We start from the raw sequence: 27,870 nt of genomic DNA, 5'->3' as shown, positions 1-27,870 counted from the left end.
GGCCAGGACCGCATCACAAGTAGTCCCTCCTGGCGGATCCCTCCGCGGGCGGGCCGCAGCACCGCGGGGCCCTCTGTTATCAATGGCATTGTGATGTTGGCTCTTCGCGTGTCCCAGAATTGTTATGGATGGATTGTGGTGTTGGTTTTTTCATGTTCCTTAATGTGAGAAAAGCTTTGCCTGGGTTCTGTCATGGAACGCTGTAGAATGGCTGCAGTTTGGGTGGCCACTTTGGCAAGAATGGGGGGGGGGGGTCTTCACATTCCTGGAAAATCTTATCAGAAGAAAGGAACCCGAAACCAGAGGGAATGGAGCCAAGGAAAAAGATAAGACTGATAAGATGATACTCAGCAACTCCAAAGAATTAATGAATGATGCATGACGGTGATGAATAGGAAATAAGCGCTGGACTTTTAAAGCCGATCTTTTGGATGTAAAGCTGTGCCTTTGGACCTCTGCCCAAGCACCCGGCCCTAACACCCTTTGTGCTGTTGTTATATATTGTAATACTGGCTTCTCGCGAGTATTAAGGTAGATATTATATAATGTTAGAAACGCTTTTCGCTGTGTGGATGCAATTTTCTCTCTTTTTAGCAAGAATTTAGCAAGTGTGAGCGAGTAAGAGAAGCTCCAAGCGAGCAGAGGATGAGCCCACAGCGGCTGATCAGCGCTGCCCGCAGAACAAAGGGGCCCAGAGCCGCTCTCAGCGCTCTGCCCGGGGCAAAGAGGCCAAAGCTGCCCTCAGCCCCGGCTGTCTGGGGAGCTGAGAGCCCGACCCAGCCCTCAACTCGCTCCTGGCGAGCCCGAGCCCACGAATCAAGAGAAATAAAACCCAAGGCAGAAGAATACGCCTGCGCTGAAAAGGCGGCACCAAGGAGCGGCCACGCAGAACAGCTCCGGGAAAAGTTGGAATATGCACAAAGAACAGACAGCAAAAATGGTCTAAAAAGGCCCAACCTCGAGCACCGGGTGTGCTCTTGGCAGAGCACCAAGGCACCCGGCCGCTACCTCTTTGCTTTATTTTATGGGTCTCTTATTGTCTTTATATTAAACCCTTTAAATTCTCACAGGAGAGTGAACCTCGTTTTTCACACAGTGCTGAGAAATAGACCGATTCCTCCTCACAAAACCCGTGTCATTGTCCTCATTCCCCTCTGAATGCTCCGAATGTCTTCTGGGTTGTCCTGTGCAGGACTTTGGTGATCCTTGGGGGTCCCTTCCAGCTTAGGGTATTCTGTGATTCTGCGATTCCTTTCAGTGAATGGGTGGCTGTGATGGCCGTGGGCTGCCTGTCTGGGGAGGGGCCCGGGAAAACAGTCTGTGCTTGGCATTTGTGCATTGGGAAATGGAGGGGGAAAGAGCCCAACTTGGAGCCTGGCGTCAGCAAATCCCTTCATACAGGATCCAGCCTTGTCCAACCTTTCCCTTTTCTATCCAGGGCTGAGGCCAAGCTCCTCCTTCCCTTCTGCCCGAAGAATAAACCCCTCACGTGTCACTGCTGAGCTCTGGCTCTTGACTTAAAAGCCCATTTTCTGGACCTAGCTGCGGCTGGCGTGTGACCCCAGAGCCCGGGGAATGGCACCGGCAGGATGGCAGCACCAACTTCCCTTAGAAAGAAACCCAGCGGGATTTCGGATGGGCCGTTCCCATTCCGCTCAACCAGCAGCCACCCGTGGTGGCCACGATGAGCGAGGCTCCTCATCCCTCATGAATCCTCACGGCTGAAGTTGTGCACAAACCCGATGGACAGCGCTGAGTTGTTCTGTGCCTGCTGCAAGCAGCGGGAGAGCAGTGGGTTCCCATCGTGCGGTGTAAACGCTGGTGAGACCAGTGACACCGAGGGGGTGTCGGCAGGTGCTTGGGAAATGGTGAACTTCCAGATCCTCAAGATGTACAACGAAGAAAAACACCCTTTTTGCCTGCAGGTTTACGGCACAAACTCTGCAGATCCACAGTCTGCTTCTGAAAGGAGGATGAGAAATAGCTTTAATTTAACTCACCGGGTGTTAACCGTGAATTAGGCTGGTATTTTTTCTTCTTTGCCCATAGCTGCAATTGGTTTAAGACAGTATTTTATCTGTTTTTAAGTTGATTTTCTTTTAATTAAAAGACTGAGCGAAGCAGAAAGAATTCAAGGCAGGGGGAAAAAAAATGAAATAGCTTCAATTTTTAAGGACGGCCATTATGGAAATATTAACTGCAGTTCTGTTTAAAGTGTCTTTTGTTTATGCTTTGATTGCTTTCTTATTACAGTATTGAAATTGTAAATGGAAAATTACACCATGTTCTATTACATAAGCAACTGGTTTGCACAGCTTGAAATATAAGATTTGATTATTAGGTTTTCAGGGCTATGAACAATAGATGGGTTTTATTATACAGTAAATAGCACTTTTCCACTTGACTTCGTTATAACACTTAATGGCAAAAGGGAGATACTCCTCTTTCATAAATACATGCAGCAAACTGTCTCCCAGATTTCAGATGACCGGGCAGCAGGGAAGTAACTTTGCTTTATCTGGACAAGTTTAACTGAAGTGTCAAGGCACTTCACTTCAGCAAACTGCCCGAATTACGTTCCTTACTTTCTGCTACACTGGCCAACTTGCTGATTTTCCATGTGATGAAGGAAGAAGTCAAAGGAAAAACATGTGCAAAGATCCCCCAGTGGAATTATTCCCAGGCAGACAGCAACAACCCTTTCCGGTTCTGTTTAATATCTTTACCAATGATCTGGATGTTGGGATCGGGTGCACCCTCAGCAAGTTTGTAGATGACACCCAACTGGGCATGAGTGTGGATATTAGGAAAATTCACTTCCCCAGGCATTGCCACAGGCTGCCCAGGGCAGTGGAGGAGCCCCCATCCCTGGAGGTATTTGAAAGCCATGTAGATGTGGCACCTGGGGACATGATTTTAGTGGTGGCCTTGGCAGCTCTGGGGGAACAGTTGGACTCAATGATCTTAAACGTCTTTTCCAACCTAAGTCATTCTATGATTCCCTGCAAAGGCTACATCAGCTTGCTATATTTTATTCTATCCAAATTTTTTTTTACCTATTCATTAACTCAGGGTCTTTCTTTGGAGTCTTAAATGTTGTAGTTACTCAAATTCAGGTCAGGTATAGTAGCAGGTGTTTGGTTATGATTACTTAATGTTTTTATTGCAAAAGCCAGTTGTATCTTCTAGAATTTCCTTTAAAGGTACAGGTTGTCATACAATCTAATACATGTGCTTTAGCAATTTAGGATATATTTTTCCCAAGGAGATCAAATGAAACTCCCATTAGATAATCACTGTGAAGAAAAAAAACCTCATTTGCGGATTAAACCAACCAGTTCCAAAAGAACTCAACAAAAGCAGAGCCACAAAGAGCAGTGCCACAAACAGAGAATTAAATGCTTTTCACATATTATCTTTCAAAGGAGTGAGAGACTTTGACAGCATCAGGTAAATCTGAAATAGCTGCTTCAGCAAAAGGGTGCCAAGAGAGATCAGATAATTCGTAGTGTTTCACAGTATCTCTAGTATGGAGTCCTGAGCCCTTGCCAAAAATTAGAATGCTCAAATTAGAAGACTTCCCAAACTAGGGAAGATCCTGGATCTTCCCCTTTCAAGTTACACAGCTTGATAGACTAAAAAAGAAATAAAAATAATTTGCTTGAATTGGAGCCTTTCATCATTAATTATGGACTGAAATAACATTTACAGCTGTTCTTTTCCAATGTTGTCAGAAAGGCAATTCCACTTAAAAACTTATTCCACTATTGGTGTTTATCCATCAGCTGGACAAATGTCTCCTCAGAAGGAGTTATTACACACTCACCCTTACTTTTTGGAAATTGAATAATACTTCAGAGAAGAACCTTTATTCTTTTTTACGGGCAGGGTGAAGTCCATGACTTCCATTATTTTCTCTCTCTCACCACGCTGCCTCTTTTAAGAGCCTGCAGGCTCAAATTATCAGGTAGTTAATTGGAAAATAATTTATTGACGAGCCATGAAAGGCTTGGAGTAAAGCACCAGGGGATTTTGTAGCTTGACTTGGGATAGCTGTAGGAAATTAATGAGTTGAACAAGACCAAGCACATTCAGATGCTGGAATTTGTGCCCTTGAGACTGCTGTTCCCAGCCCAGGCACAGAACACACCTCAGAGAAACATCCTTCCAGGATCACTCATTCCTGCACCTCACCTTCGTGCGGCGAGCACGCCGCCAGCTCTTACATAAGGCCTCTTGCTACATCACTGCCACAGGCTGTTGTAAACCATTTTTCTCCCTTTTAATTCAGATTACTAGACAAGCAAAAATGCAGAATATTGGCAGAATAGTCTGGGGAATGGGGATTTCTGTTGTGGATGATTAATGAAATATTATTGTTTTGCACTTACAGGGAAATTGTAGCTTCATGCCAATAAGGTCAGGGCCTTAATATGTTATGTGCTCTACAAAGATGTACAGAGTGATAGCTCATTTTCTGTTCTTACTGAGCCAAAACCTCATCAGGTTAGAGGAGAACATTGTAGAAATAGCAATGCTGCACTGAGAGGTGAAACAAACCTTTATCTCAAATTGCTCACTGCAATTCTGGCACATCTAAATCCACGTCTCCACCTGCATCAAGACAGGGGCCAAAAGTAGGATGCTGGAACCCTGCTTCTGTAGATACCAACTAATCACCCTTCATGATATGCCTCAAATTTCTCTTGGATTAATACAATTTCTGCAGTATTTTGTTGAGATAGACAGAAGCCAGAGACCCAGAACAAAAAATCCTTGGAGCTGTGTCAAGGCATTTGATTTATCAGTTGTATTTTGAAAATCAGCTCTTCATAACCCAACCTACTCAATACTCACTTCCCAGGTCAGGCTGCCTTGACTTGGTGTAAATGTAGATCTGGAAGATCATGGTTCTAGCTACAGTTACAAGGGATTTTACTGCAAATATTTTTGTAGATATGCGTATTTAAAAGTACATTACCAGCGCCAAAGCCAAGGATGTCCCATGTACTTTCTTACTGAGTGAGACTCCTGAAGGAATGGCATCTATTCAGTACAAGAAGGCTTTTAAAAGCAACAAAGTTCCCAAGAATGGTAAATACTCAACACAAGTGGGAAATACTCTCACCTTCATTGCAGGGACAATGCACTAATCTCATGCACAGATTTTTTTATTTTCTTCTCCCAGTGACCAGTCACATACAATCTTTCAACTCAGAATATGGAAAAATATCCAACCATGAATCTCTTCCTAGAAAAAAAAAATATTGCAATGAAATAATGATTTAAAAAAATATTTTTCAGGAGTCTTTCTTCCCAAAGTAGATTTGCAACCCACATTGATTTGACAGATAAATGAAAAGAAATTAAAGAGTTGTTTGTATAAAAATGAGCAAAGTGAACACTTGAGATCCTGATCACTACCCTGTAGTGATCCTGTAGAAACAAAGATTTGCAGGGTGGGAAGAAGTGGGTGTAATCCAATAAAACAATGCAATAATGATGAAAAATTGAAAGAGGTCAGAGTCGGAAAGCTTTTGATTTCTTTTTGCACTGGCATTTGTCAAGGCAAGCGAAATCCATTAGCAAGGAGCAGCCTGAGTTTTAACACATCTGGGTCTTTAAAAATGTTAATGTTTAATAGGGTGTGCTCAGGCTTTATATATCCCTGATAACAATGCATGGGCTGATAGGCATCTCTGGGGGCTGTAAATCAGTGGCAGAGCCTTGCAAGGCACACAAGCACTTGGTGTTCACTCTCATGGTTTATTATGTTATCAGCAGTCATTGACTGAATTATGGCCTTATAACAACTCTTTCCCTGCATTATCCTACGGTTACTGTAGCACTGCTAACCTGTGTCCCATTAGAAGGTGATGTGACCTTCTCCAGATGAGCACACAGGAGTTACTGTGCTGTTTAAGGTGCAGGCTCATTTTCTAGGAGGAACTGATGAGTCCCCTGAGCTGTGCCTGCAAAGTCTGCTTACCTGAAGATGGTTCTGCCTTGGGCTGGTAGAAAGACAAAGACATGAGCAGAGAGCAATGTTTTCTCCCCAGTCCTGTGTGGGATCCTCACCTGCAAGCCTGTAGCTGTAGGCTGAGTTCAGGATTGCATACTGGAAGCTGAAGGATGTGAGGAAGAAATGGAGGTGAGGAATCACACTGGCTGTCTTTTGAAACTGCCAAGATTCCCTCCCTCTGGAGAGCTCATCCATCATTTCTCACAGCACATCAGTCCAGCAGGCTGCAAGTCCATGGACTCATTACTTGAGAAAGGCTCTCACTCTGTATTGTTACCACAGATTGAAGTCCTTGGGAAGGTGCTTTTGCTCGCTCTGGCAGCAGCCAGCTCTACTCCAACAGAGTTTTATATAAACAGAAACAACAACTTTCCTCCTTTGGTACCCAACTGGCCCCATGTAGTGTGTTTTCCTCCCTCTTGCTGCATATTATGAAGTCTCAGGAGTCCCAGTAGTCACACCATTTGCTCAGAGAAGAATCTGGCAGAACAGGATATTCTTGGAAATGTCTGGGAGAGGAGGGTGCAGGCCAAGACCTCATAATTGTGCAGCAAATGTTGAGATGGACGTGACCATCCATTGCCCTCCTTTCTTTGCCCACCCTGCCTGGTCCTCTTCTGCACAGGAAAGTTCCCCCTTGTGAAAAACTCCACTCCTGATAACAAGCCTTGGAGAGCAGGCAGACGTGCAGGCTCCTTTTTCTTGTCAATCTAGTTAGAGTTTATTGATTCCCCTTGCCTTTGGCTAATGTACTTTTATTATTATTAATAAATAATCATCATTTTTCCATCAGTGTAGCCTGCACCCCGGAGCCTTGGAGAATTCTAGCAAAAGAATTATTAAACTAAAGATTTCTAAAGGGTTGAACAGCAGCACGGCCCAGTAATCTGCCAGAATCTGCAACTGGGGAGCAAAATATCCCCACTGGGGAATATGGGATAGAGCATCAAATCAGCTCCTTCCCCCAGAGCCACCATTTCTAACAGTGGCTTCCTTTTCATGGTCACTTCTGCTTTGTTGTCACCCCCCAAGGATGCAGAGTGTGGGGGTGGCTCCTGGGCACGTGAGCTCTTGCAGGACCGTGCCCTGGCTTGGGACATGACTCAGTACCTGCAGGGCCAGAACTGCTGCCATGTGCTCCTCCTTGGCAGCAGCTGCCCAGGCAACCTCCCTCCTCCATCCTCTGCCTGGCCAGCTGCAGAGTCTGATCCTGGCTCCTCCCAAGTTACAAGGATTCAGGATCTCTTTCCCAATCTAGGCAGGATTGCCTGCAGGGGATGGTTTCTCCTAGAGGATTGCAGCTGTTCATAAACAGAGAGAGTCATCACCAAATGGTGATGAGCCAGACATGGCCATCCAGGCACACAGTTCTATGGGCAGTAAACTGCAAAATAGTGACAGAAGTGGTTTCAGGAGCATTTTGGGGTTGCTGGTAGAGGATTTTTGGGACAAAGACAATAACAGTGCTAGCAATGAAAACACTGATTTGTTCAAAGAGGTGTCAGGAAAGCAAAGAGAATCAGAGCTGTCACCTGTAAATAGATCTGCTCCTGTCAGCAATCCTGAAGCCACCATTCCAGCTTCTCCATGGTCAGTCTTGTCCTCCCCGAGGGCTTCCTTGCCAGCTGCACCCTGGGCCTTGCATTATTGTGGGCTTTCCCTCCTGTGTCCTGCTTCCTCCATTGCATCACCAGTGGTCCAGCTGAGCCCTGTGACCTGGCACAGTGACAGCAGTCCAGCATGGGTCCTGTCCTTGAGTTCTGGCCCTGAAATCACACAGAGAACAACGTGCCCATAACACAGATCTTCACTGGAAAACAAATACCTCATCCCAGTGTTACAGCTGAAATAAGAGCTCCAGATTATGATAATCCATGGTTCAGAATAAAAGAGGGTGTTTTATCTGGCAGGAAAATTGAGTACATCTGGTCTAAGTGGACGTAAACAAGTCTGCAGAGCCCTTTTCTCTGTGTAAAGGCACTTCCCCAGAAGGTGTGTTCGGGCAAGGACAGAAGGGCTATAAAGGGACCCCAAGATGCTCATGCCCACACCTGGGTTTGGCCATGGCTGTGCAGAGTTTCCTGCAGTACGTGGGCTCCAGCTCACTGCTCTGTTTGGCAGCAGGGCTGTTTGCTCTCCTTTACTTTCTCTCCAGCTCCAAGAAGTCAGTTTGCAATTTGCCCCCTGGGCCACGACCTCTTCCTCTGATCGGAAACCTGAACGTGGTGGACCTGAACAAGCCGTTCCAGTCGCTGACAGAGGTAGGGGCTGAGCGAGCAGGCAGGGGGCAAATGTGCAATTCCTGAAGCGACAAATGCAGCTGGGGAAATAGAGATGTGGTTGTGTTTGCTTTGTGTGGAGGGCAGCAAGGAGATATCTGGCATACAGATAGGCTGGCAGAACAACTGCACCTTCAGAGGTGCACATGCACATACTTGTATTTATATATAAATATAATACACTCCTTTCTTTATACACACTCAAACGTAGATCCCCCCACACCCCTTGCAATCCACTCCAAATCGTTGATGTTTTGAGCCCTTCAGAGGCTGCAGGTTGGGCCAGGCTGCTGCCATCAAGAGATGTCTCACTGCCACCAGACCTCTAGGAAGAATGGGTGGATGGAAGGGATGAAGCGAGAACAGGCATCATCCCCACAGCAGAGAGAAAGGGGGTGTCCTATGCAGACTTATTTCCAAAACTAATTATATCTCTGCAATGCAAAGCACAGCTCTGCCTCCCCAGCCCTTCCCCTGCACACACTGCCCAGGGTTGTTAAGGATTTGATGCATGGATTTTATATGTCTAGCTAAACAAATTGCTTTTTCTTACACAGTTCCATGGATACTTATATTTCTAGAAGAGAAAAATAAAAAAAGACTTAAATATTAAAAAGCCAGGGGCAATGTTTGTTTCAGAAAGTGTCTGCTGTGTTCCCATAGGGACCTGGCGACAAGTCAGGGGGAATTCAGATTTTATCTGGTTGCTGTAGAGACAGTTGATGTGCTGTGAGTGACCTGTCACATGCCCTGTGTCTGTGCTGCTTACTGGACACTATGATGGGGGAAAGCTGGTCCCCAGAGAACTCCTTCAGCCACTTGAACATCTGCAGTGAGAGGGCAGTGCAGACACTGAAATCCTCCAGTTAGCTGTAGAAGAAAGGGCATCCTGTGTTGCCAAAGTACAGAATTCCTACAGCAGGCACACAGTGCTCATCTGCCTTGATTTATGGGGCAGAGGATTGTGTAGAGATCAGTTCTGATGGGCTTCTGGTCCTGAGTTCCCATCTGATCCTGGGTATGTTTGAGGATGTCAGTATGAAACTATGAACTATTTTTGGCAGTGCTGGGGGATTTTATGATACAAATGTCATGTGATGGCACCAGCCTGATTTCCTATAATCTACCAAGAAGCTTTATTTGGGCTTTCAGGCCTGCCACATTCAATACTTGTGCTGCTGAGCAAAACCAGAGTGGATGCCAAGAAGCACTAATGCAAGGAGATGGCCAAAGGAAGGCTCAGAGGCAGCTGTGATTCCCTGCCCCTGGCTCTGCCACACACCCTGTGAGCTGCCAGGGATGAAAGAACCAGCACTAATGTTATCTCCCAAGCCGTCAAACCACCGTTTGATGAAAACAAATTCAATTTGTCTGGTGTAATAACAGGAGCTGCTTCTAATCTGAAATTCAATTTGTGGAATGTATCTAATGCATAGAAAATGGTAACCCAGGCATAGCAGAAACAAGAAGACATTTGGAGCGGATGGCTTGCAGTGTGTTTGAAGGAACCTAAAATACCGAGTGAATGATTAGCTTGTCAAAGCCACCTTTCTGGGTAACAGATGATTCATATTTAATTTGCTATAAAAGCCTAACGTTCCTGTGACATTATCTACCAGAATATGCTTCCTAGTTGGATTCAAGTTTCTGGTGGCCAGCAAATAATTTCGTGATGACTGCAACACTACCCACCTTGACATAATTAGAGACAAGTGCCGTCCTGAAAGAAAGAGTTATTGTCTGGCTTTGTTTTTGCAATGTTTGTGGCTTCAGCAAAGGTGTGTGCACACCCGCTTGCCTCAGGTCACCAGCACTACAATAAACAGGCCTGCCTGCTACAGCATTCTCTAACCAGCCTCCCAACGTGGTATTGCTGGCCTGTTACTGCAGAACACCACAGGAATGCTGTGGCATTTTACTGACTCCCCTGCTAGGAGCACTGATAGCAGACACCTTGTTGTGCAAACAGGGTGCAAGCAGAGATGCTGGCAATCGATAGCTGTTGCTCACTACTTGAATTACAGCACTGCCTGGAGACATCAGGCAGGGCTGGGAGGCTCCTTTTGGTCTAGGAACCACCTAGGGTGGCCAGTACCAGTGTTTGAGTCCAGATCTGGCTTTGAATGAACATATTTATTCACCTTGACAGCTCTCCAAGATATATGGCAACGTCTTCACTGTGCATTTTGGACCCAGGAGAGTTGTGGTACTGGCTGGATATGAAACCATCAAGGATGCCCTCTTAAATCATGCTGAAGAGTTTGGAGAGAGGGCAGAAATACCCATATTTAGGAAAATGACACAAGGAAATGGTAATTGACGTTTTGGTTGGATAAGTTTTGTCTCTGTTCATTATATTCTCACAGCAGAGAGCAATATCCTGTTAGAGATCACTTTTTGTGATCTTAGAAGGTACCAATGCATAAAAAGCCTTACAAACGTTTATGAACCCCAGGGGCCATAAGGATGTTACACTTTTATTTTAGGCATAGCATTCAGCCACGGAGAGCTGTGGAAAACTATGAGAAGATTTACCTTGTCCACGCTGCGAGATTTTGGAATGGGAAAGAGAACCCTTGAGATCCGAATCCTGGAGGAAGTAAATGCTCTTATCAAATATTTTGAATCCTATCATGGTGAGTGTCAAATCTTTCAGCCAGAGACAGAGAACAGGTCTAGCAGAACAATAAAGATTAATGAAAGTTTAACTCTGAGCAAATGGTATCTCATGGTTAAAGTTCAGCATGCACTGCAGTAGTTATTGAACCAAGGCCTTAAAACACTGAAACAGAGTTCCCTGCTATGCATTCTGGGTGGGGAATGAGTTTTCTTTGGGAGCTCAGGACTACATTTCCATAGGAAACCAGACCAAAACGAACATAATCACATCATTATTTGTTCTCATTGCTTGAAATACAGGGAAACCATTTGATACGAAAATGATACTCAACAATGCTGTATCCAATGTCATCTGCTCTATATTGTTTGGAGAGAGGTTTGAATATGATGATCCAGTATTTCTAACTTTGCTGAAGCTGATAAATCAAAATATTAAGCTGTTGGGCTCCCCTATGGTGCTGGTAAGAGCCTAATTTTATGTTTTAGCTTTTAGGTTTTTGGGGGATATCCGGTTTCCTGGGTTCATTCTCCTGGCCTCCCACATCTTTCTTCTTGAGAACAAGAACATTATCAGCAAGTCATCCTGTACAGAACACATCTGTGGTTCTGTATCTGCAGTGCACAGATTCCCAGGCTCCTGCACTTAGCCTGTGAAGCTTATTAGTAAAAGAAAAAAAAAACAACAAACCAAAGTCTTCACAAATGAACAATTTTACCCTCTTTGAAGTGCAGAAGCACAATCCCAAACCTGCCTTCTTGTATTACAGAAAGAATACTATTTCTGCAGGAATCCAGAGCTCCTTGGACTGTAGAAGGGGGGCAATTACAGCCTGAAATGGCAGGGCATAAGGACAAGGGACCAGAAGTGAGATTTGAGATACCAGTATGTGTTCAAAAATGCCAATTAACAGTAAGACCTCTCTTGCTCCACAGTTATATAATTTCTACCCATCCCTTGGATTTCTCTCTGGAGCTTCCAAGACAGTGCTACGAAATATCAGTGAATTGAACGCTTTTCTCCAGAAGCTCTTCCAGGAACACAAAGAGGAGCTGAATGAAAATGACCTAACGGGCTTTGTGGATGCCTTTCTGCTGAAGCAAAAACAGGTACTTTAAAGCTGAGTCTCAGTGTCTTTCTGTTCCCTTAGCTTTGACTTATTCTTAGGCCTGGCCATCTGTCAGGGACTGGGAGTGAGTGGAAACAGAAGAACTGCAGCAAGCAGAATCTATCAAAGCTCATACTCACAGGGAGCTGTGCTGTGTTCGCTCCATGGCCCCTCTGGAACTGCTGGTTAAAGGGATTTCGTTGTCGAGATGTCCCACGTGGGTGAAATAAGTTGCCACTCAGCACAGATGAGGAAGAGATCATCCCAAACCTTCCTGCAAGAATGGTACAGGGATAAACTGTGTTGCAGTAAATAAATTCCAATTTATTGCAATTATTTCTAATATTTAGGCCTGGGGATTGCACATATGCTTGGGACCAGACAAATTCCACACAGCATAGGCCCTAATGCTAAAAGACTAAATGTTTAGTTTTCCAGCACATATAAAGCCACAGAAAGCTAAAATGAAGATAAAAATGGTGGCAACACAGTCACATATGGGTGTCACTTGCTGTATTACCCACATGTTTTGAAGGAGTCAAAGAAGCCCCACACTGCATTCAACAATGGAAACCTGATGTTTTCAACTCTGGACCTCTTTGCTGCTGGGACTGAGACCACATCCACAACTGTGCGCTGGGGGCTGCTTCTGATGATGAAATACCCAGAAATTCAGAGTAAGGAGGACAAGTCTCTTGTACAATTTATTGCTGCATGCTTAAGGCTTTGGTTGTGGAAGGGAGTGGAACTCATTCAGTGTTGCCTAGAGTAATTATTCTGAGTGCTCTGGGAGATATAAAAACCATTGACTTTACAAAGGAATTTTATTCAGCTGGGTTGCAATAAACCAGCCCAGCCAAGTGGGAGAGGCTAAGGGGCAGCCTACAGGTACAGTAAAGCTCCCCCATCGTTATTCACCTGCAGGCTATGGGCTGACATCTAAAGGTCTCCTCAGGAGCTGATTCTGATCTGGTTTCTGTTGAAAGTTATGGGGTAACAAAGGTGTGTAATGAGAGGCAGGCATGGGATGGATAGTACTGACTCCATTCAAGCTGCCTTAGCTCAACAACAAACCTGAAAGAACGACACCATGCGCTGACTTACCCAATTCTGCCCTTCCCAGATATTTACAGTTTTCCCTTTTCTTCATCTCTGCCAAACTGGTAGCCATTTCAGTTGCAAGATGAGATTGTTATCAGCTTCTTAATCCTTTCCTCCCTCCAAGGAAAGATTCAGGAAGAAATGAACCATGTCATTGCACCAGGAGAGCTGCCTAAGTTGGAGGACCGGAAAAAAATGCCTTATACAGAAGCAGTAATACATGAAATACAAAGGTTTGCCAATATTGTCCCCATGGGTGTATCACGATCGACTCCCAGAGATGTGAATTTCCGAGGCTATGTGATTCCTAAGGTGAGCTCTGAGGCTGGCAGCTTATGCTGCACAGATTCCTCACAGCTTTCTTTAAAGCAGATGAAGAAACACATAAATAACTTAAAGACATGGTGATGCATGGTTTAATCTGTGCTGTGACCCTTTGTCTTGGATCCAGGATAATTATTATAAACTTACAATGGATTGTGGTCTGCTGCAGTTGATTGAATCATGATTAACCAGAGATTTAATTAAGTCACACTGGTTTGAATCTTTTATGTCAGTTGTGGAACCTCTACCCCAGCACCTTTCTTGAAAGATCTGACTCTGTAAGAAAGGAATGTTTTGTGGTCCAAAAAAATAAAACAGCAGCTACTGAAAACAGACAGAGCCACAATGGGGCAGGGGAGCATTCCCCAGTTCTATTTGTCACGTCTTATTTGCCTCTTCACATTATAAAAAAAAAAAAGTCTGGCTCAAGTAGGGGAGTGATCTCCTCTTCCATGAGTTTCTTTGATCTCCTTCAGGGTACTGAGATTATTCCACTGCTGACCTCCGCTCTGAATGACGAGTTACATTGGAAAACCCCAGATCAGTTCAACCCTTCACATTTCCTGGATGCCAGTGGGAACTTCATTAGGAGAGAAGCATTTATTCCATTCTCTATAGGTGAGAGGAGTGTGGGTGTACCATCTGGGACAAGGCTAATGGCAGTTCCCCCTGATTTCAGGAAAGTATGAAAGCCAGGGACACAGAACAGAGGGTAAGGGATTTCTGGTCATTTCTCCTGTCCACCACTGCTGTAGGTAACCACCTCTTCTTTGGGAGAGCTGGGAGACACTGAGTTACCCACAGCCACTGAACAATTTCATACACCTAAGGCTTCTGTGTAGTTTGAGACCAAGTCAGTAGTACCTCTAATATACAGAGAGAAGGAAGGGAAGATGTCCCATCTCAGCAGCCTGCTCTTCCAAACTGTACCTCCAGTTTAGAAGGTGTCAGACATCAACATTAACAGTTACAGTGCTGATCATTAACTTCTCCCCTGGTTGTTTTCAGGACGAAGGGCTTGCCTTGGTGAAGGACTGGCTAAAATGGAGCTGTTCCTCTTCTTTTCGGGCTTGCTCCGCAAATTTGTTTTCCAGCCCCCTCCAGGAGTGGATAAGTCAGACCTGGATCTCACTGCTGATGTCGGCTTTACCTTGACTCCCATGCCTCACCTGGTTTGTGCTGTGCCCTGTGAATGATCAAACAACATGGCATTAGAGTAGTGAACACTTCAAGCTTGAAAGCAAATCTAGCTACAGTGGGGAGAAGCTGTCTGGCCCTGAGCTTTAGGGGAAGGAAGACACCAGGCACTGTTATTTTCTCTCATTCATGACATTCTCTCCAACAGCTCTTGCAATGTCTGTATCATGCAAACCCTTTGGACAGCCCTGAGTCCTGCTCTTAGAAACTGATTCATTCCCAGAACAGCACATCAGAGATCCTGTTTTCAGGACAGTTTGAAAGAGTGAAATGCCTTCAAACCTCCTCTATAGATGTAACCCATGAGAGCTCTCCCCTGACAGCCCCTGTGGGGAATTTCTCAGCCCAAAGTCCAAACCCTAGAGCAGAGCTGATTATTGATGGCCCAGCTGGAGACAAGAGACATTCAATGGATCTGGAAGTCTCCTCAGGATGGTTGTTCAGCTGAGCCTCAGACTGAGCTTCCATTGTGCGATACAACCTGCCTTATCTTTATTACAGAGTCCCAGACACAAGGGTGTAACATGGGCTGCTGCCAAGACCCAGGCACGAGACAGTTATCAGAAAACATCTAAGTGGTTTGGGAAGTGGGTTCTTTCCAACTCACACCAGGCACTTTATCCTCAACAGCCCATTTATGATGGGGCCAGTTGAGCAGCTTTCTGCTTCTGCTGAGAAAGGCATTTCTACCACTCCCTCACCTCTCCTGGCTCATCCTGGCTCTGGCACTTGGCCAATCCCTTACTGGGCCATCTTAGATCCCTAAACTGGCAGAAAATGAGAAGCCATGGCAAGGGAAGAGTTTCTGAGTCGGTGTGGCTGAAGCGATACGAGCCTGAGGCGGTGTGAGGGCAATGGAGCTGGGGCTGGGCAGCAGGACTGCCACGCTCCACCAGAGAGCTGGGAGAGCCCAGCCCCCTGCTGCACTTGCACCTCAGGAGCTGTACCTGCTCAGGAGGTCTTCTCTACCCTTCACCAAGAGAAAGGATCCTTCAGGGGATGAATCAGCTGGCATAAGGTAATTTCTCACTCTCTGCATTGACTGCAGGGTGAACCATCATCCACAGGCTCCTAATTCCAAACTTCAGTCTCAATTAGCAAGTGTGTTGTGATGAATAGGGACAGTATTGTCCATTCGACTGAAAATGGGGCAGTTATGGTAAACCTACCACATAAAACTAAAGTTGCTGTCATCTAAAGCTGATCTGTGCTGCAAATGGAAGGAAAGAAAGGAGGAAGAATATAAAGGGATGACAAAGTAGGGCGGCCTCTGGCCACGACACTGACTCGCCTCACTAGCTTTAGTTCACACGACTAAAGGTAGCACTGTAGTAGTTATACTCCACCTTGTACTTGTGCTGGTGTTGCACTTGGACAGGGGCTGTACCACAGGCCCAGCTCCAGCTCCTGGGCACAGCTCAGGGAGTGCTCAGCAGGCTCTGCGACAAGGAAGCCGCTGCTGCTGCGCTTGCTTGCACTTGTTTTGCTGTTGCTCTATTTGCAGTCTAACTACTGCAAGCCTGACCTTATCACCTACTTGATCATTAAATATTTTGTTCTGTTGCTCTATCTGGTGTGACAGTATGAAGCTGATTTCGGATCAAACCAATAAAGCTGGGCTGCACCACCTTTAATACACCCGCACAAGAGAGGTGAGCACAGGGATCCCCGGGCAGCCTGCAGCCAGGACATGTTCAGCAGCACAAAAAGTGAGCAATATACTCATAGCCCCAGACATCTCAAAGGAAATGGCTGAATTTCTAACTCCAGAACATCACAACTGCTGTGTGAGGCAGGGTGTGGCTCTGCATGCCTCTCTGATGTGACCCCTTACAGTGGTTCCTGTGCCTCTTGCCCATGCTTACAAGGAACCCATCACAGTAAAATCCAGCAGGAGTTATCCGAGGGTGCTGTCTGGGATGCACTGCTGGTCAAGAATGGGACTGGCATTGAAGGGAAGGCGCAGAGACTTGGGGGGGGGGGATTTAAGTTACAGGATGCAGGGCTGGTGTTTTACTGGCCCAGGCTGGCTGACTGGCAGTGATGTGGTTGCCTTTAGGTGGCCGATGCCCAATGCTCCCCATCCTCACCAGCACCACCCGGGTCACAGGAGGTGGCAGAATGCCACATGGGCACGAGGGATGGAGGACAACCGGGCCACGAGCACCCTGAGCTGCCCCAGGAATGCACCCAGAGCAGTGTCAGTGCCTGGCAGGTGTTTTGTGCTCGGCTCTGTGTGCTCAGGCAGGGCAGCACGTAGCAGCGCAGCTCCGGAGCGAAACACGTACCAGACACATTAGTGAGACAGGAATTTCTTGTCATCGCAAGGCTTTTACTTACCTTTGTCATTTTAATGCATTGCACTCAGAGCCTGGCTTGAAAAAAAACACAATACACTCCCCCTGGCTTTTCAGAGATAATTTAAGTCTCTTTCTGAAAGGCTTTTTTATGAGTTCAGAGGCTCCCAGGGCAAGGATGAAATACCAGGAGAGTAGCAGCAACACGTAACTTTTGCCCTGCAGGGTGCTGCTGGTCCAAGAAAACCCTGCAGGAACATTTTGCCCAGGCACAGGGCATGTGCCATTGCAAGTTCTCTTCGCAGTGCCCACATTCTGCATCCTGTGCCAGCCGTGATCCTTCCTGCCTGTCTTTACAGCCCCTCTGCCTCTTAGCTCACTGCAGCAGGCAGGCTGAGTCATCCTAAGCATGCTCTGGGAGAAACTGTTGCCTCCAGCCCATTTCTTGGAAACTAATAAAAAAATAAATCCCAGAAATGTTGCGACACACTTGCTGCTTCTGCTTCTGGGTGGCTTTTGTGCTGCAACATCTCCACACGACGCAGGCAGCTCCAGTGAGTGCCCAGCAGCTGTTTGCTCCAGGACCCTGCTGCCTATGCCCTGCTCTGGATCAGATTCACCTCCTTCCCTGCCTTCTTTGCATTTCCAAGGCTGAGGGCCCATATTTGCTGAATAATGGCCTTTATATGATCTAACCTTTGGACAAATGTACCTTTAGCCTTGCGCTTCCTCATCATGTAAGACAGCCCTTTCTTCCCTGAACAATCTTATTCCTTTGGCTGGTTATGCCCAACTTCCTCCTGAAAACCACTATTCAGCCAGGTAGACCTCAATTATTTTCTACAAGATTTAAGCCTTTATGAGGGATGCAAGCTCCAGGTGTTTAGTATCTTTGACTTAAAATCATTCAATTCTCCTGTCTTGTTCCCCTTCTGGAGCCTGCCAGGTCAGCTGGCTTCATTAACTTCATTAACTTCTTCCCTCTATCTCTTAGAAGCTGCTCTTGAAAAATGACGAGTCCTCACAGAAGCTTCAAATCTAATTTTGTCTTTCCACTGCACTCATGAATCCACTCACGATCACTTGATCCAAGCTAATTTTCCATGGCTAGCTATTACATGTCTTCTACCTCAGACACAAAGTCTGAAATCACATCCCTCCCAGGCAGTTCAGAGCTGACTTTATGAAGAAGTTTATGGGCTACAACCCCCCAGGGATAGTTGGGCTTTACCATTATTAACGACCTTTGATCTCCACTTGACATCAAGAAAGCGAAAGTCTCTTGTAACTATACTGATTTTTCTCTCTAGTAAAACACAGAGATCTCAAATTCTACCTAAACCTGAAGGTTCTGATAGGATTCCAAGAGCCTTTTTATTTCCCTGTGTCAGCAGAGTGTTTGGAGTGTCATAGCACCACTAATGAAGGACCTTGAGGTCTCAGGGAGGAGGAGGTTACAAAGGAATGCCAAGCACCTTTTCCCATGTATATGTTCTTGCACACACATGCATGGGTTTGTAATTTGAAACTCTCTTTACTTCTGGACAGGCTTTGCAAACTGCTTAGACCACATTCTCTGAGGTGTTTAAAGAGGGTGGAGTATGCAGTATTTATTTAGGTACTCTACAAACCTTAATAAGAATTGAGTGCTTGTAGCAATTGCAGAGAGCAAACAGAAAGCCAGCTGGCAGAAACTGAACAGTGCCACTGCATTTTTATTGCTTCTAACCCCAAAAACCAGATTATTACTAAAAAAAATGTCTTTTTTAATTTCATTTCTCTCTGATCCTGCATTAGTTTGTCTGCTGTGTGCAGCAGTATTATTAGCTGTAGTCTATTTTTCAACTGGCTATAAAAATTCAGCTTTTAAATTACCTCCTGGTCCAACTCCTCTTCCGATCATTGGTAACCTGCACTTGGTGGATCTTAGAAGGCAAGATAAATCACTAATGAAGGTAGGAAAAAAAAACCCTAACCCAGACCCTCATAGATTTTAAAGCTGCCTGGGATGTATCAGTGAGAACTTTCTGTCTTTTTTAATTCAAACTAAATTGTAAAGGTGTGAAAATCACTTTATAATATCTTTCTGGGCTTCTTCTAGTCAATGTCTGTGTTGATGCAATGTAATTTAGGAGCAATCAACCATTAAAAAAAGACCTCTGGGTAATATGGGATTTCTTCATGTAATTGTGATGATGTACAGGAAGTCTATAATGCTTGTGGGATTTGAAATATTAATTTGACAGCTTGGACACCCAGAAATCTTTTGAAGCATTAGGATATAACTAACATGAATTAAATTGCTTCCCTCCTCTATGCCCCGGAGATCTGGCAAGAGGAATTCCACAATGCAGTGACCCCAAAACTGCCGCGGAGAGGGCCAAATCCAGATGCTCCATTGCAAAATCCCTTTCTCTCTGGATGAATGGGATATGCATTAAAGTCTAGAAGGCAGTGCAGGAGAGAGATGGGAAGGCTGTGCCAAGGAACCAGAGTGAACAACCTGTGAGCTCTTCCCCTAACCTGTAATTAAGACAACTTACCCCACTCACGGTGGTAAACTGTCCTTGTGTGCAGGACGAGGCTGTTCCTGGGGCTGCCGGGCATTCCTGCCTGGCTTTGGAGACGGCTCCCTTGGGGCTGACCCACGCCGGGGTCACGGAGAGAGGGAGCAAACAGGCAGTGGGGGTCACAGCCGGGTGTCCACACGGCTCCTGTGACCCCCAGCGAACACGGGCTGTGCTGCGGGAGAACCGCTGGGGCTTTCTGCTGCCATGGGGTGAGGCTCCAGCACCTGGAGCTGTTACGGGCAGTGTCAGGGTTGGGGTCAGTTTACCCAGCAGGGCTGGGCAGACGCGGCTGCAGCCTCTGAACGGTGCTTTGGAATTACCTCCGCATGCTTTTGTCCCTTGCTAGGCTGTGTTTGGTGTTGCCTATGTTTGCCTTTGCTTTGGGATTACTCCAGAGGGGTTATCCCTCCATCTCACCCCACGCAGAGCAAAAAGTGGTGTTTGCACTAAGCAGCTGGCACCAGCTGGGGTTTGTTGGGTGGGTACTGCTGGGTACCCCTTTGTCCTGTGAAAGATGCACTGCTCCTCTGCTCTGGTAGCAGGATGCAGGAGTGCTTTAGGACATCAGGAGCATCAGACCAAAGCTTTCCTCTGTGACAGCATCATTGTTTGCACTGAACTGCCTTCTCTTCTTTGGTCTTTCTCTGGTTTGCCAACTTTTGTTGCCATTTGAGGTCTAGTCTTTAACTCTGGGCGGGTTTTTTGGTTTCCATTTATTTTCTCCTGAACAGCAAAAACAGATTAGTGATGCACTGATGGAGTGGGGGCTCTTTCATAGCAAGAAGCCTGAATTCCATAGAGATGCCAGTGAGCCATCTGTACAAAATGTTTGACCATGACAAGCTCTGGCTCACAGGCGACCTTCTGCAGGTAGCAGCTCTGCAGCCATTCCCAGCAGGATCTACGAGGAAAAATGTCCTTTCAGAAAGCAAGAGCTGTTCCATGCAGGTTTCCTCCCTTCCTGACCATCACAGCTCCTCTTTTTTCAGCTTGCAGAAAAATATGGCCCCATCTTCACCCTCCACTTTGGGTTCCAGAAAGTTGTGGTCCTGACCGGGTACGAAGTTGTGCGGGAGGCGCTTGTGAACTACACAGAGGAGTTTGTAGACAGACCATCCATCCCAATATTTGACCAAATTCAGAACAGAAACGGTACTAGAGCAATGAGTGGGGGTGGGTGGGAGGGAGGGACGACACTGCTGCTTAGTGCCTGTGATGATGATGATGATGAAATACAGCCTAACTGTGCGTCCCCTGAGCCCAGCTTTTAAACATCCCCCTTGGGCCCTTCTGCAGCGAAGCCAACAGAAAATATTTGGCTTTCCTTGCACGCAATGACTCCTGGCTTTCCATCATTTTTGCTGACGCACTTGCAACCCATCCATATCCTACAAGTTGAAGGGTGGGAGGGGTGGGATTTTTAAAAGCACTGCGGTGACTGTGGGGTTAATCTCTGTGAGATGTCGGTGCAAGCAGCTTGCTGTCACCGCCGTGTTTATGAACCCTCCACATGTTTCCAGGAGACTTTGGACTACCTGGCTTGGCTGTTCAGAGCTGTCGGGTTTTTGCCTTTCTCCCACTGCCTTTGTCGTGTCAGTTCCCACACCTTTGCCTCCCCACAAAGGTTCTTAGGTTGACCAGCCTGAAACAGGTTCAGGCAGAAGCAAGAGGCTGAGGCTGGAAATTTACCCCCACAAACAATCCCATAGTTTTGCCAAGGTAACTTTCCACCCCTGACTATTTCAGAGGACTTTTTGCTTTGTCCATCCTCTGCTTCATCTGAGGCTTTAGCTTTGAGAACCAAAAGGCAGCTTTATATGCTGGTCACAGGCTGAAGCTGGGATTGGAATTAGAAATTAAATTACCCAGCCATAATATCAATAGGTGAATCTATCGCTACACAAATAAAAGGAATCAGTGGGAAGAAAGGTATTTTTTTGAGCTAATTTACATGTAAAACATCCCTGTGGGAGACTATCAGTATTGCACCTTAAGTCCTTTCACAGTTACCTTCTCAACCCGAGTCTGAGGCACTCAGAGGTGACCCAAAGAGGGAAGTTCTCAAGGGCTGTTAAGCAACAATGGTCACAAATTTTCCCGTGAAACATTTTTTCTTCAGAAAATGCCAATTTGTTGGCTGTGAAGATGGTCTCAGAAAAGGAATGATCCAGATGAAATTGCATAAGTTAAAGAAAAATTAAAAATTGAAGTTTAGAAATTTGCTTCGACATTTTTAGAGCAAAAGGTTTTGCTATCCAAATTAAAACTACACTGCTTTAAAACAGAAAAGCAGACATATTTAAAAGCCTCACAGCCACGATGAAGATGTGAAGTGCTGGTATACAGCTTTTCAACTGACCACGATCTGAGGTAGTTTTTGGATTATTGACTCAGTTTTTTCTTTACAGCACTCTGACGGGATGAAATAGCCATCCCTGCTTGGAGGTGCTAGAGATCATCGAGGCATGAGCTCAGAAACCTCCACAAAAATGTCAGTATTTTCGCCACTGCTAAAAATACAGCACTGCTGGGAATCTCAATAAAACCATTTAGGGTTGAGGAGACTGAATTATCCCATCCCACACAGATAAATTACCTTTATGACTGGAATAGGATGAAGGGAGAAGCTTCAGAGATACAAGGTGCTTGAGGCCCTAGACTTGCAATCAGTGGAGTCAAAAATGTCCTGTGATTGACTCAGACCAACACCTCCCCCAGCTCTACAGCCAAGCCATACTGATCTGAAAGCCACACCTGCCCATCTGCCACTCAGGAGAGGGCTGGGGTAACTGGGCTGGGAGGGAGCTTGCTTTTCCCAAACCACAGGCTCAGTGAGATGGGGAGAGTGGAGCTGAGAGGATACAGGGACGAGATGCACAGAAAGGGGAGACCTTTAGCCCCTAAATCCATGGGAAAACAGGCAGCAGAAACACCTGTGGAGCTCCCTGCTCACCCAGTGCCCTGTTTGGTTTGGTGTGGGGGGCTCCTCCGTGCCTGAACCCAGCACATTTCTCCCGGGCTCCCCAGGTCTGTTCTTCTCCATCGGGGAGCTGTGGAGGACAACGCGGAGGTTCACCGTGTCCAGCATGCGCAACCTCGGCATGGGGAAACAAATGATAGAAGGCAGAATCTTCGAGGAGCTCCACTTCCTCATCGAGATGATCAAATCCTTCAAAGGTGAGCTGGGGACAATCCCAGGGCTGTCCAGCCTCGTGTGTGTCACAGCTGCTCCATGGCTCACAGCTTTCCCATCCTGCTCCTGCTGCAGGGGAACCTTTCAGCCTGCCGTCCTTCAACTGCGCTCCCATCAACGTCACCTTCATCCTGCTCTTTGGGGACAGGTTTGACTACAAGGACCCAACGTTTCTCACTCTCTTAAGACTCATAGATGAAATTATGATTCTTCTCGGATCCCCATATTTAAACGTAAGTAGCCTGTCCCACAGATAAACAATTTTTTTACACTGGCATGTGAGCCACACCGACCATAGGATGGACTTCAGCAGCTTTCAAATGTTCAGAACCAGCCACCACACCTAAAACGTGACAGTTCTCCACGTGCCACTTTGGTCACCAAAATTTGCTGCCAGATTCCCCTTGCCTACTTTCCTTTTGACCATCCTGCACATTTGTGTGGAGCTGAAATAAAAACTGAACTATGGTTATTTCAGCTTATGAAAATCTGCCCAGGAAGTCCCTGGGATTCTGAGATATTGCTACTAAAGACAAAACTCAACTGATATGTTGTGCCTTAGGAAAAAGCTGTTTCAGCATGTGTCAAGGTGATTCTGTGTGATATTTCTTCAGGCCTAACGCTTCTCTTCTTTAATTTCTCATTAGTATTTCAATTTCTACCCGTTCCTTGGATTTCTTTTCAAAACCCACAAGATTATGCTCAAGAAGATCGAAGATGTACGTGTCATTTTAAGGCAATTCATGAAGGCAAGCAGGGAGGACATCAACGAGAACAGTGTGAGGAGCTACATCGATGCACTGATATTCAAGCAACAAGAGGTATTGGACTGCTTAGCTCTGTTGGCTGTTTGCAATGTTTCCTTTGGATTTTCTAGCTGAAACAGTTGCTGAGTCTTGATTCCAGTCATGTCATGTAAATCTTTTGAAATCCATGCTGTTATTCCAGTGGTATTTAAATCAGATGCTAGCCTCTTACAATTGGTACATTTTTCTATCAAAATTAAGATACAAAAGCTACTCTCATCCACTCCTGAAATAGCAGCACTAATAATGTGAGATCACCTACTTGCTCCTAGTAGAAAATGCCTGAATTCACATGAAAGCTGACTCTGCCTTTCTTTTTATCAAAACAAATCAATTAATCATTGATACTGTTGCTCCATCAAGATGAATGATCCCCTTAAAGTAAGTACTTGAATGACAAATCATCAGTACAAGTTCTAACCTTGCCCTGCATCTTACTTAGTAGAGGCCCGGCAGTTTCACACATCAGTTGATTTCATTCAACACAAAATATTTGGGCTCTGAGCTTTTTCTTCTTTCCAGCTGGATCCAGGCTGACCTTAGGCACTAAGTATTCTACTCAGCTGTGTGGAGGAGGAGTTAGGACAATTCTAAAGCCCAGGCAGAAATGGCCTGAAAGGTGATTTTGAGCATTGTGGGGGATTCAAACCTGGCCTTGGGCAGGAGTCCCTCAGAGATAGGATTAGCTGAATCTACTCTGTACAGGGCAGAGACCAGGCGCTTTCCAAACCTGTGAGGCTGAGTCTGTGAACAGCACCTGGCTCTGGGTTTCAGCCTGCTTCCAGGGGAGATGGGTGTTGAACCAAAACTCCACTCCAGACCTTCCACCTGTGGTGCTCTGTCTCTGGGGGATGCTGTGCATTCAAGATCAGGTCTATTTTATCACCCAGGTCACAAACACGAGACCACAGCCAGCAGTGCTGTGGGTTATGCAGTGTTTCCTGAGCTTGCTGAATACTCAGACTGATGGTTTTACGACTCCTCTTACATCTTGTGTTTTTCAAGGAGAAGAACAAGAAAGACAGCCTTTTCCATGATGACAACTTAATGGCATCCATACTTGACCTGGTCATGGCCGGAACAGAGACCATTGCCACCACGCTCCAGTGGTCCATCCTGCTCATGATGAAATACCCAGAGATTCAAAGTGAGCAGCTTTTACCTACTCCATCCATGGCAAGGCTGAAATGGGGAAGGGAGAGCCCTGGCCTCAGATCCACAGAAGCTCTTTTGACTTAAGAGCTGAATCCTGTCCCTTCGCTGTGATGAATCCCTAATGTACCTAGGTGCTGATCAAAGTCACAATAAAGTAGCCCCTTTGACTTGCTAGGAGAGAGGATGAGTGGAAATCTGAGTACGATGCTGAGAAAACAACCCACCCACATGCCTGAATGAAACATATCCACACTGCTGCTTTAAGAACCCTCTCTCTCTTCAAACTCTGGAAAAAAACGGATTTTTTTCCCCCCAAACCAAATCCAAGGAGGGAGCTGGCTTCCTTGCTGGGACACATCCCTTTCATTTGTTCCTTCCAGAAAAGGTTCAGGAGGAGATTGGGAGAACGGTGAAAGCGGGGAGCTGGGCCACGTACGAGGACAGGAAGAACATGCCCTACACCAACGCGGTGCTGCACGAGGTGCAGAGGTTCATCACCCTCCTGCCACACGTGCCCCGCTGCACTGCTGTGGACACCCACTTCAGGGGCTACTTCCTTCCCAAGGTAGGTGGCTGCTCCCTCCCAGGAATCCAACACCCTCCCCAGATTGGCCAGTGCCACTGGAGGATGGTTTCTTTAGAGGGAATTACAGGACAGAGCCCAAAATCATGCCCAGAAGAGTTCCTGTACTGAGCTTGGAGTGTGCCACAGGACTCAATCCAGTCCCTCTCAGGCTCAGGACTTCCCCACTCCATGACAACCCTGGTTTACCTCCTTGCTGCCATCTGCACAGTGAAGTATCTGCCAGAGAACTTGCAGGATCTTGCCTTCCCCTTGAGGTTTCCACAGCACCATGTGGGGTTTGGCTCCAATCCTTGGCGCTGGTGGGACAGATGTCTCTCTACTGGCTGATGGGATAAAACCCTCATGGTCTCCACCTACCCCAGGTGGAGCAAATCTCCTGGGACACCAAAGTCTGTGTGAGAAAATGAACCAAAACAGAGCACTTTGCTATCTTTTGTGCCTTCATGTACTTTTCTTCCAGGGTATAATTGTAATCCCATCACTTACCTCAGTGCTGCTGGATAAGACACAATGGGAGACACCACATCAGTTCAACCCCAACCACTTTCTTGATGCTGAAGGGAATTTTGTAAAGAAAGGAGCTTTCCTGCCCTTCTCCACAGGTAACTAAAAGGCTGCTCTGCACAGAGCTGGGGCTATGGCAGGGCCATTTCATTACAGTACACACTAATGAGGTCTTTGTGTCTAAATACTGCCCCTAACTCCGTCAATAAGCAACCACAAAACAGAATGGAATCAATTATTCTGCATCTGGGCAAATGGCTGCTCTCAGAGCACAGCTCTCCCACTGCTAAATATAGCACAAAGAAGGGTGGTAAAGAAGAAACACACTTTTCTTGAAGTGGGATGTGAGGATAAATTCCACAGGAAAAGTGAGTTTCAAACCATTCCACTTTGGAAGGAGGTGGCATTCTTCTATCAGGCTGCTTTTCTAAAGAAAGGGTTAAAGATGCTGAGAGAGTTGGAAGAGCTAAGGAGAGGAGAGGGCACACCACAAACGTGTAATAACCCTGTAAGATGGCTGTGGCTGTGACAAAAGAGACCAGGCAGGAGCCTTTAGCAACACAGGCCCCTCTACTCCAAAATGCTTTAGTGCAGTTCAAGGTTTCCCTCCTGCTCCCACTGCAGCATCTCAGACACTAACGTGTGCATGGCAAACATTCCAGTTGGGTTTTCCATCAGGTAAAACACTCTGCTTTCACCTGCAGGGCGGCGGAACTGCATCGGAGAAAGCCTGGCCAAGATGGAGCTGTTTGTCTTCTTCGTAGGGTTGCTCCAAACATTCACTTTCCGACCCCAACCAGGAGTTTCAGAGTCTGACTTGGACCTCACCGTCCCCCAAACGACTTTCACACTCCGGCCTCAGCCTCAGGCCACCTGTGCTGTCCTGCGGGAATAACCACGGCCTCGTCCGAGAGCTTTGGGGGTCCCAGACCCCAGCTTTGCTCCAACTCGCCATCCCCCCATCCTGCCACACCACCACATCCCCTTCCCACTGCCTCCATCCGCTCCCCCTCTGCTCCGTGCCCCCCACAGGCTGCTCTGTGCTCCCGTGCTGTGGGGGAGATGCAAACACAAACCATGGTGCTGACAATCACACCCCACTTCTCAAGACAAACCGTGCGTGGAGCTGATGAAGGGACCAAGCTGCTGGTCTGGTGGAGGGGATGCAGCCCATGAGCAGTAGGGGCAACACCCAGGCTCCCAAGGTTCACCATGTCACAGAAATCTGCCCGGAATCCTGAGGAAGAACAAACCACAGTTTGCTGGAAGCCACAGGAAGACACTGCTTGAGCCATCCATAGGTACCTCCTGAGCTTTCCCACAGCTCACAGCAAAATCCAACCAGGATTTCACCTACCAGGCAGCCAAGTCAAACATCAAGAGTGAAAAAACAGATTGGTTCATGTGATTTGAGGACTAAGTTATTCCTGCCTTGGAACAGTGTCCTGGAAGATGCCCCAGGGTCTGCAAACCCGTTCAGATAAGCAAGTGGTGCTACCAAGCTCAACAGTGCTCCTCAGTCTGAATGAAACAGGAGCTACATTCCGAAGTTTGCAATTTAAATCCTGAGGCCACATGAGATTTGCACCAGCATCCGGTCATAAAAGGCTAATGACACAGAAAAATAAACTACACCCACTGCTAGTTTTACGCATCTCTGTCCTTCCTGACCTTGTTAATAGCAGTGAAGCCTGCTATTCAGCTATCCTGGTTAGTGTTGAGAGCCCACATCAGCAGTCATTCCGGTGTCTGGGATGGTCTGGCCTTTGGAACCAGCCGTGCAATTCCCCTGCAAACGCCGTCCCATTTCACAGGGCTTGTTTTGCACACACACACATGCACAGAGAATTGGGATCGGGGACTAAACGAGACCTGGTTTGGGTTGGCTTCCTCTCCTCTGTAGCTCAGCCTGGCTGTTGTCTCTCTCTGTGGCACTCACATTCCATCATATTCCACAACCTTATTCGAGCTGACATATGGCGCAGGCAGCTTCCCATCCATTTATCTGCCCGTGACTTCCCACCCCTCCACATGCATTTTCTTATGTGTTTTATCATACTCTTTGTTTCCCCTTCATGGGAAGCCAATAAAGTTGTGATCCCATGTCCTCA

General features: G+C 46.4%; 1 protein-coding gene and 1 long non-coding RNA gene across 3 annotated transcripts; one reads left to right on the top strand and one right to left on the bottom strand.

Annotated features, from left to right (window-relative positions):
• Window positions 1–263: 263 nt before the first annotated feature.
• On the bottom strand, window positions 264–13,269 carry LOC138118546 (uncharacterized). The gene is made up of 7 exons (XR_011155193.1): window positions 13,131–13,269; window positions 12,167–12,300; window positions 10,837–10,891; window positions 7,555–7,788; window positions 5,990–6,125; window positions 5,129–5,251; window positions 264–1,962 (listed from the first exon to the last, which is right to left on the bottom strand). It is a non-coding gene; the product is annotated as an uncharacterized lncRNA (long non-coding RNA).
• On the top strand, window positions 8,086–27,870 carry CYP2W1 (cytochrome P450 family 2 subfamily W member 1). 2 transcript variants are annotated; one of them, XR_011155192.1, is made up of 10 exons: window positions 8,086–8,283; window positions 10,451–10,613; window positions 10,788–10,937; window positions 11,221–11,381; window positions 11,854–12,027; window positions 12,562–12,703; window positions 13,252–13,439; window positions 13,928–14,069; window positions 14,460–15,666; window positions 20,505–20,579. XR_011155192.1 is itself a non-coding variant. In XM_069029595.1 (9 exons), the coding sequence occupies exons 1-9, from the start codon at window positions 18,703–18,705 to the stop codon at window positions 26,652–26,654; spliced, it is 1,503 nt and encodes a 500-aa protein (XP_068885696.1). In that variant the 5' UTR covers window positions 17,920–18,702; the 3' UTR covers window positions 26,655–27,870. The 2 variants fall into 2 exon arrangements, 1 of the variants encoding a protein (XP_068885696.1); XM_069029595.1 differs by lacking the exons at window positions 8,086–8,283; window positions 10,451–10,613; window positions 10,788–10,937; ... (4 more) ...; window positions 13,928–14,069; window positions 14,460–15,666 and adding exons at window positions 17,920–18,900; window positions 22,543–22,692; window positions 22,784–22,941; ... (3 more) ...; window positions 25,716–25,857; window positions 26,464–27,870 and having other exon boundaries at window positions 20,505–20,667.

Source organism: Aphelocoma coerulescens, chromosome 14 (genome assembly GCF_041296385.1).
Source record: "Aphelocoma coerulescens isolate FSJ_1873_10779 chromosome 14, UR_Acoe_1.0, whole genome shotgun sequence".
Taxonomy (NCBI): Eukaryota; Metazoa; Chordata; class Aves; order Passeriformes; family Corvidae; genus Aphelocoma; species Aphelocoma coerulescens.
This window is presented reverse-complemented; position numbering and strand designations above follow the sequence as displayed.

Excerpts from the sequence above, each read along its gene's own strand:
- CYP2W1 (XM_069029595.1), top strand. The coding sequence starts at position 18,703 with ATGTCTTTTTTAATTTCATTTCTCTCTGATCCTGCATTAGTTTGTCTG. Across the intron at positions 24,662-25,049 it reads GAAATACCCAGAGATTCAAA|AAAAGGTTCAGGAGGAGATT; the intron begins GTGAGCAGCTTT and ends TGTTCCTTCCAG. Across the intron at positions 25,235-25,715 it reads GGGGCTACTTCCTTCCCAAG|GGTATAATTGTAATCCCATC; the intron begins GTAGGTGGCTGC and ends CTTTTCTTCCAG.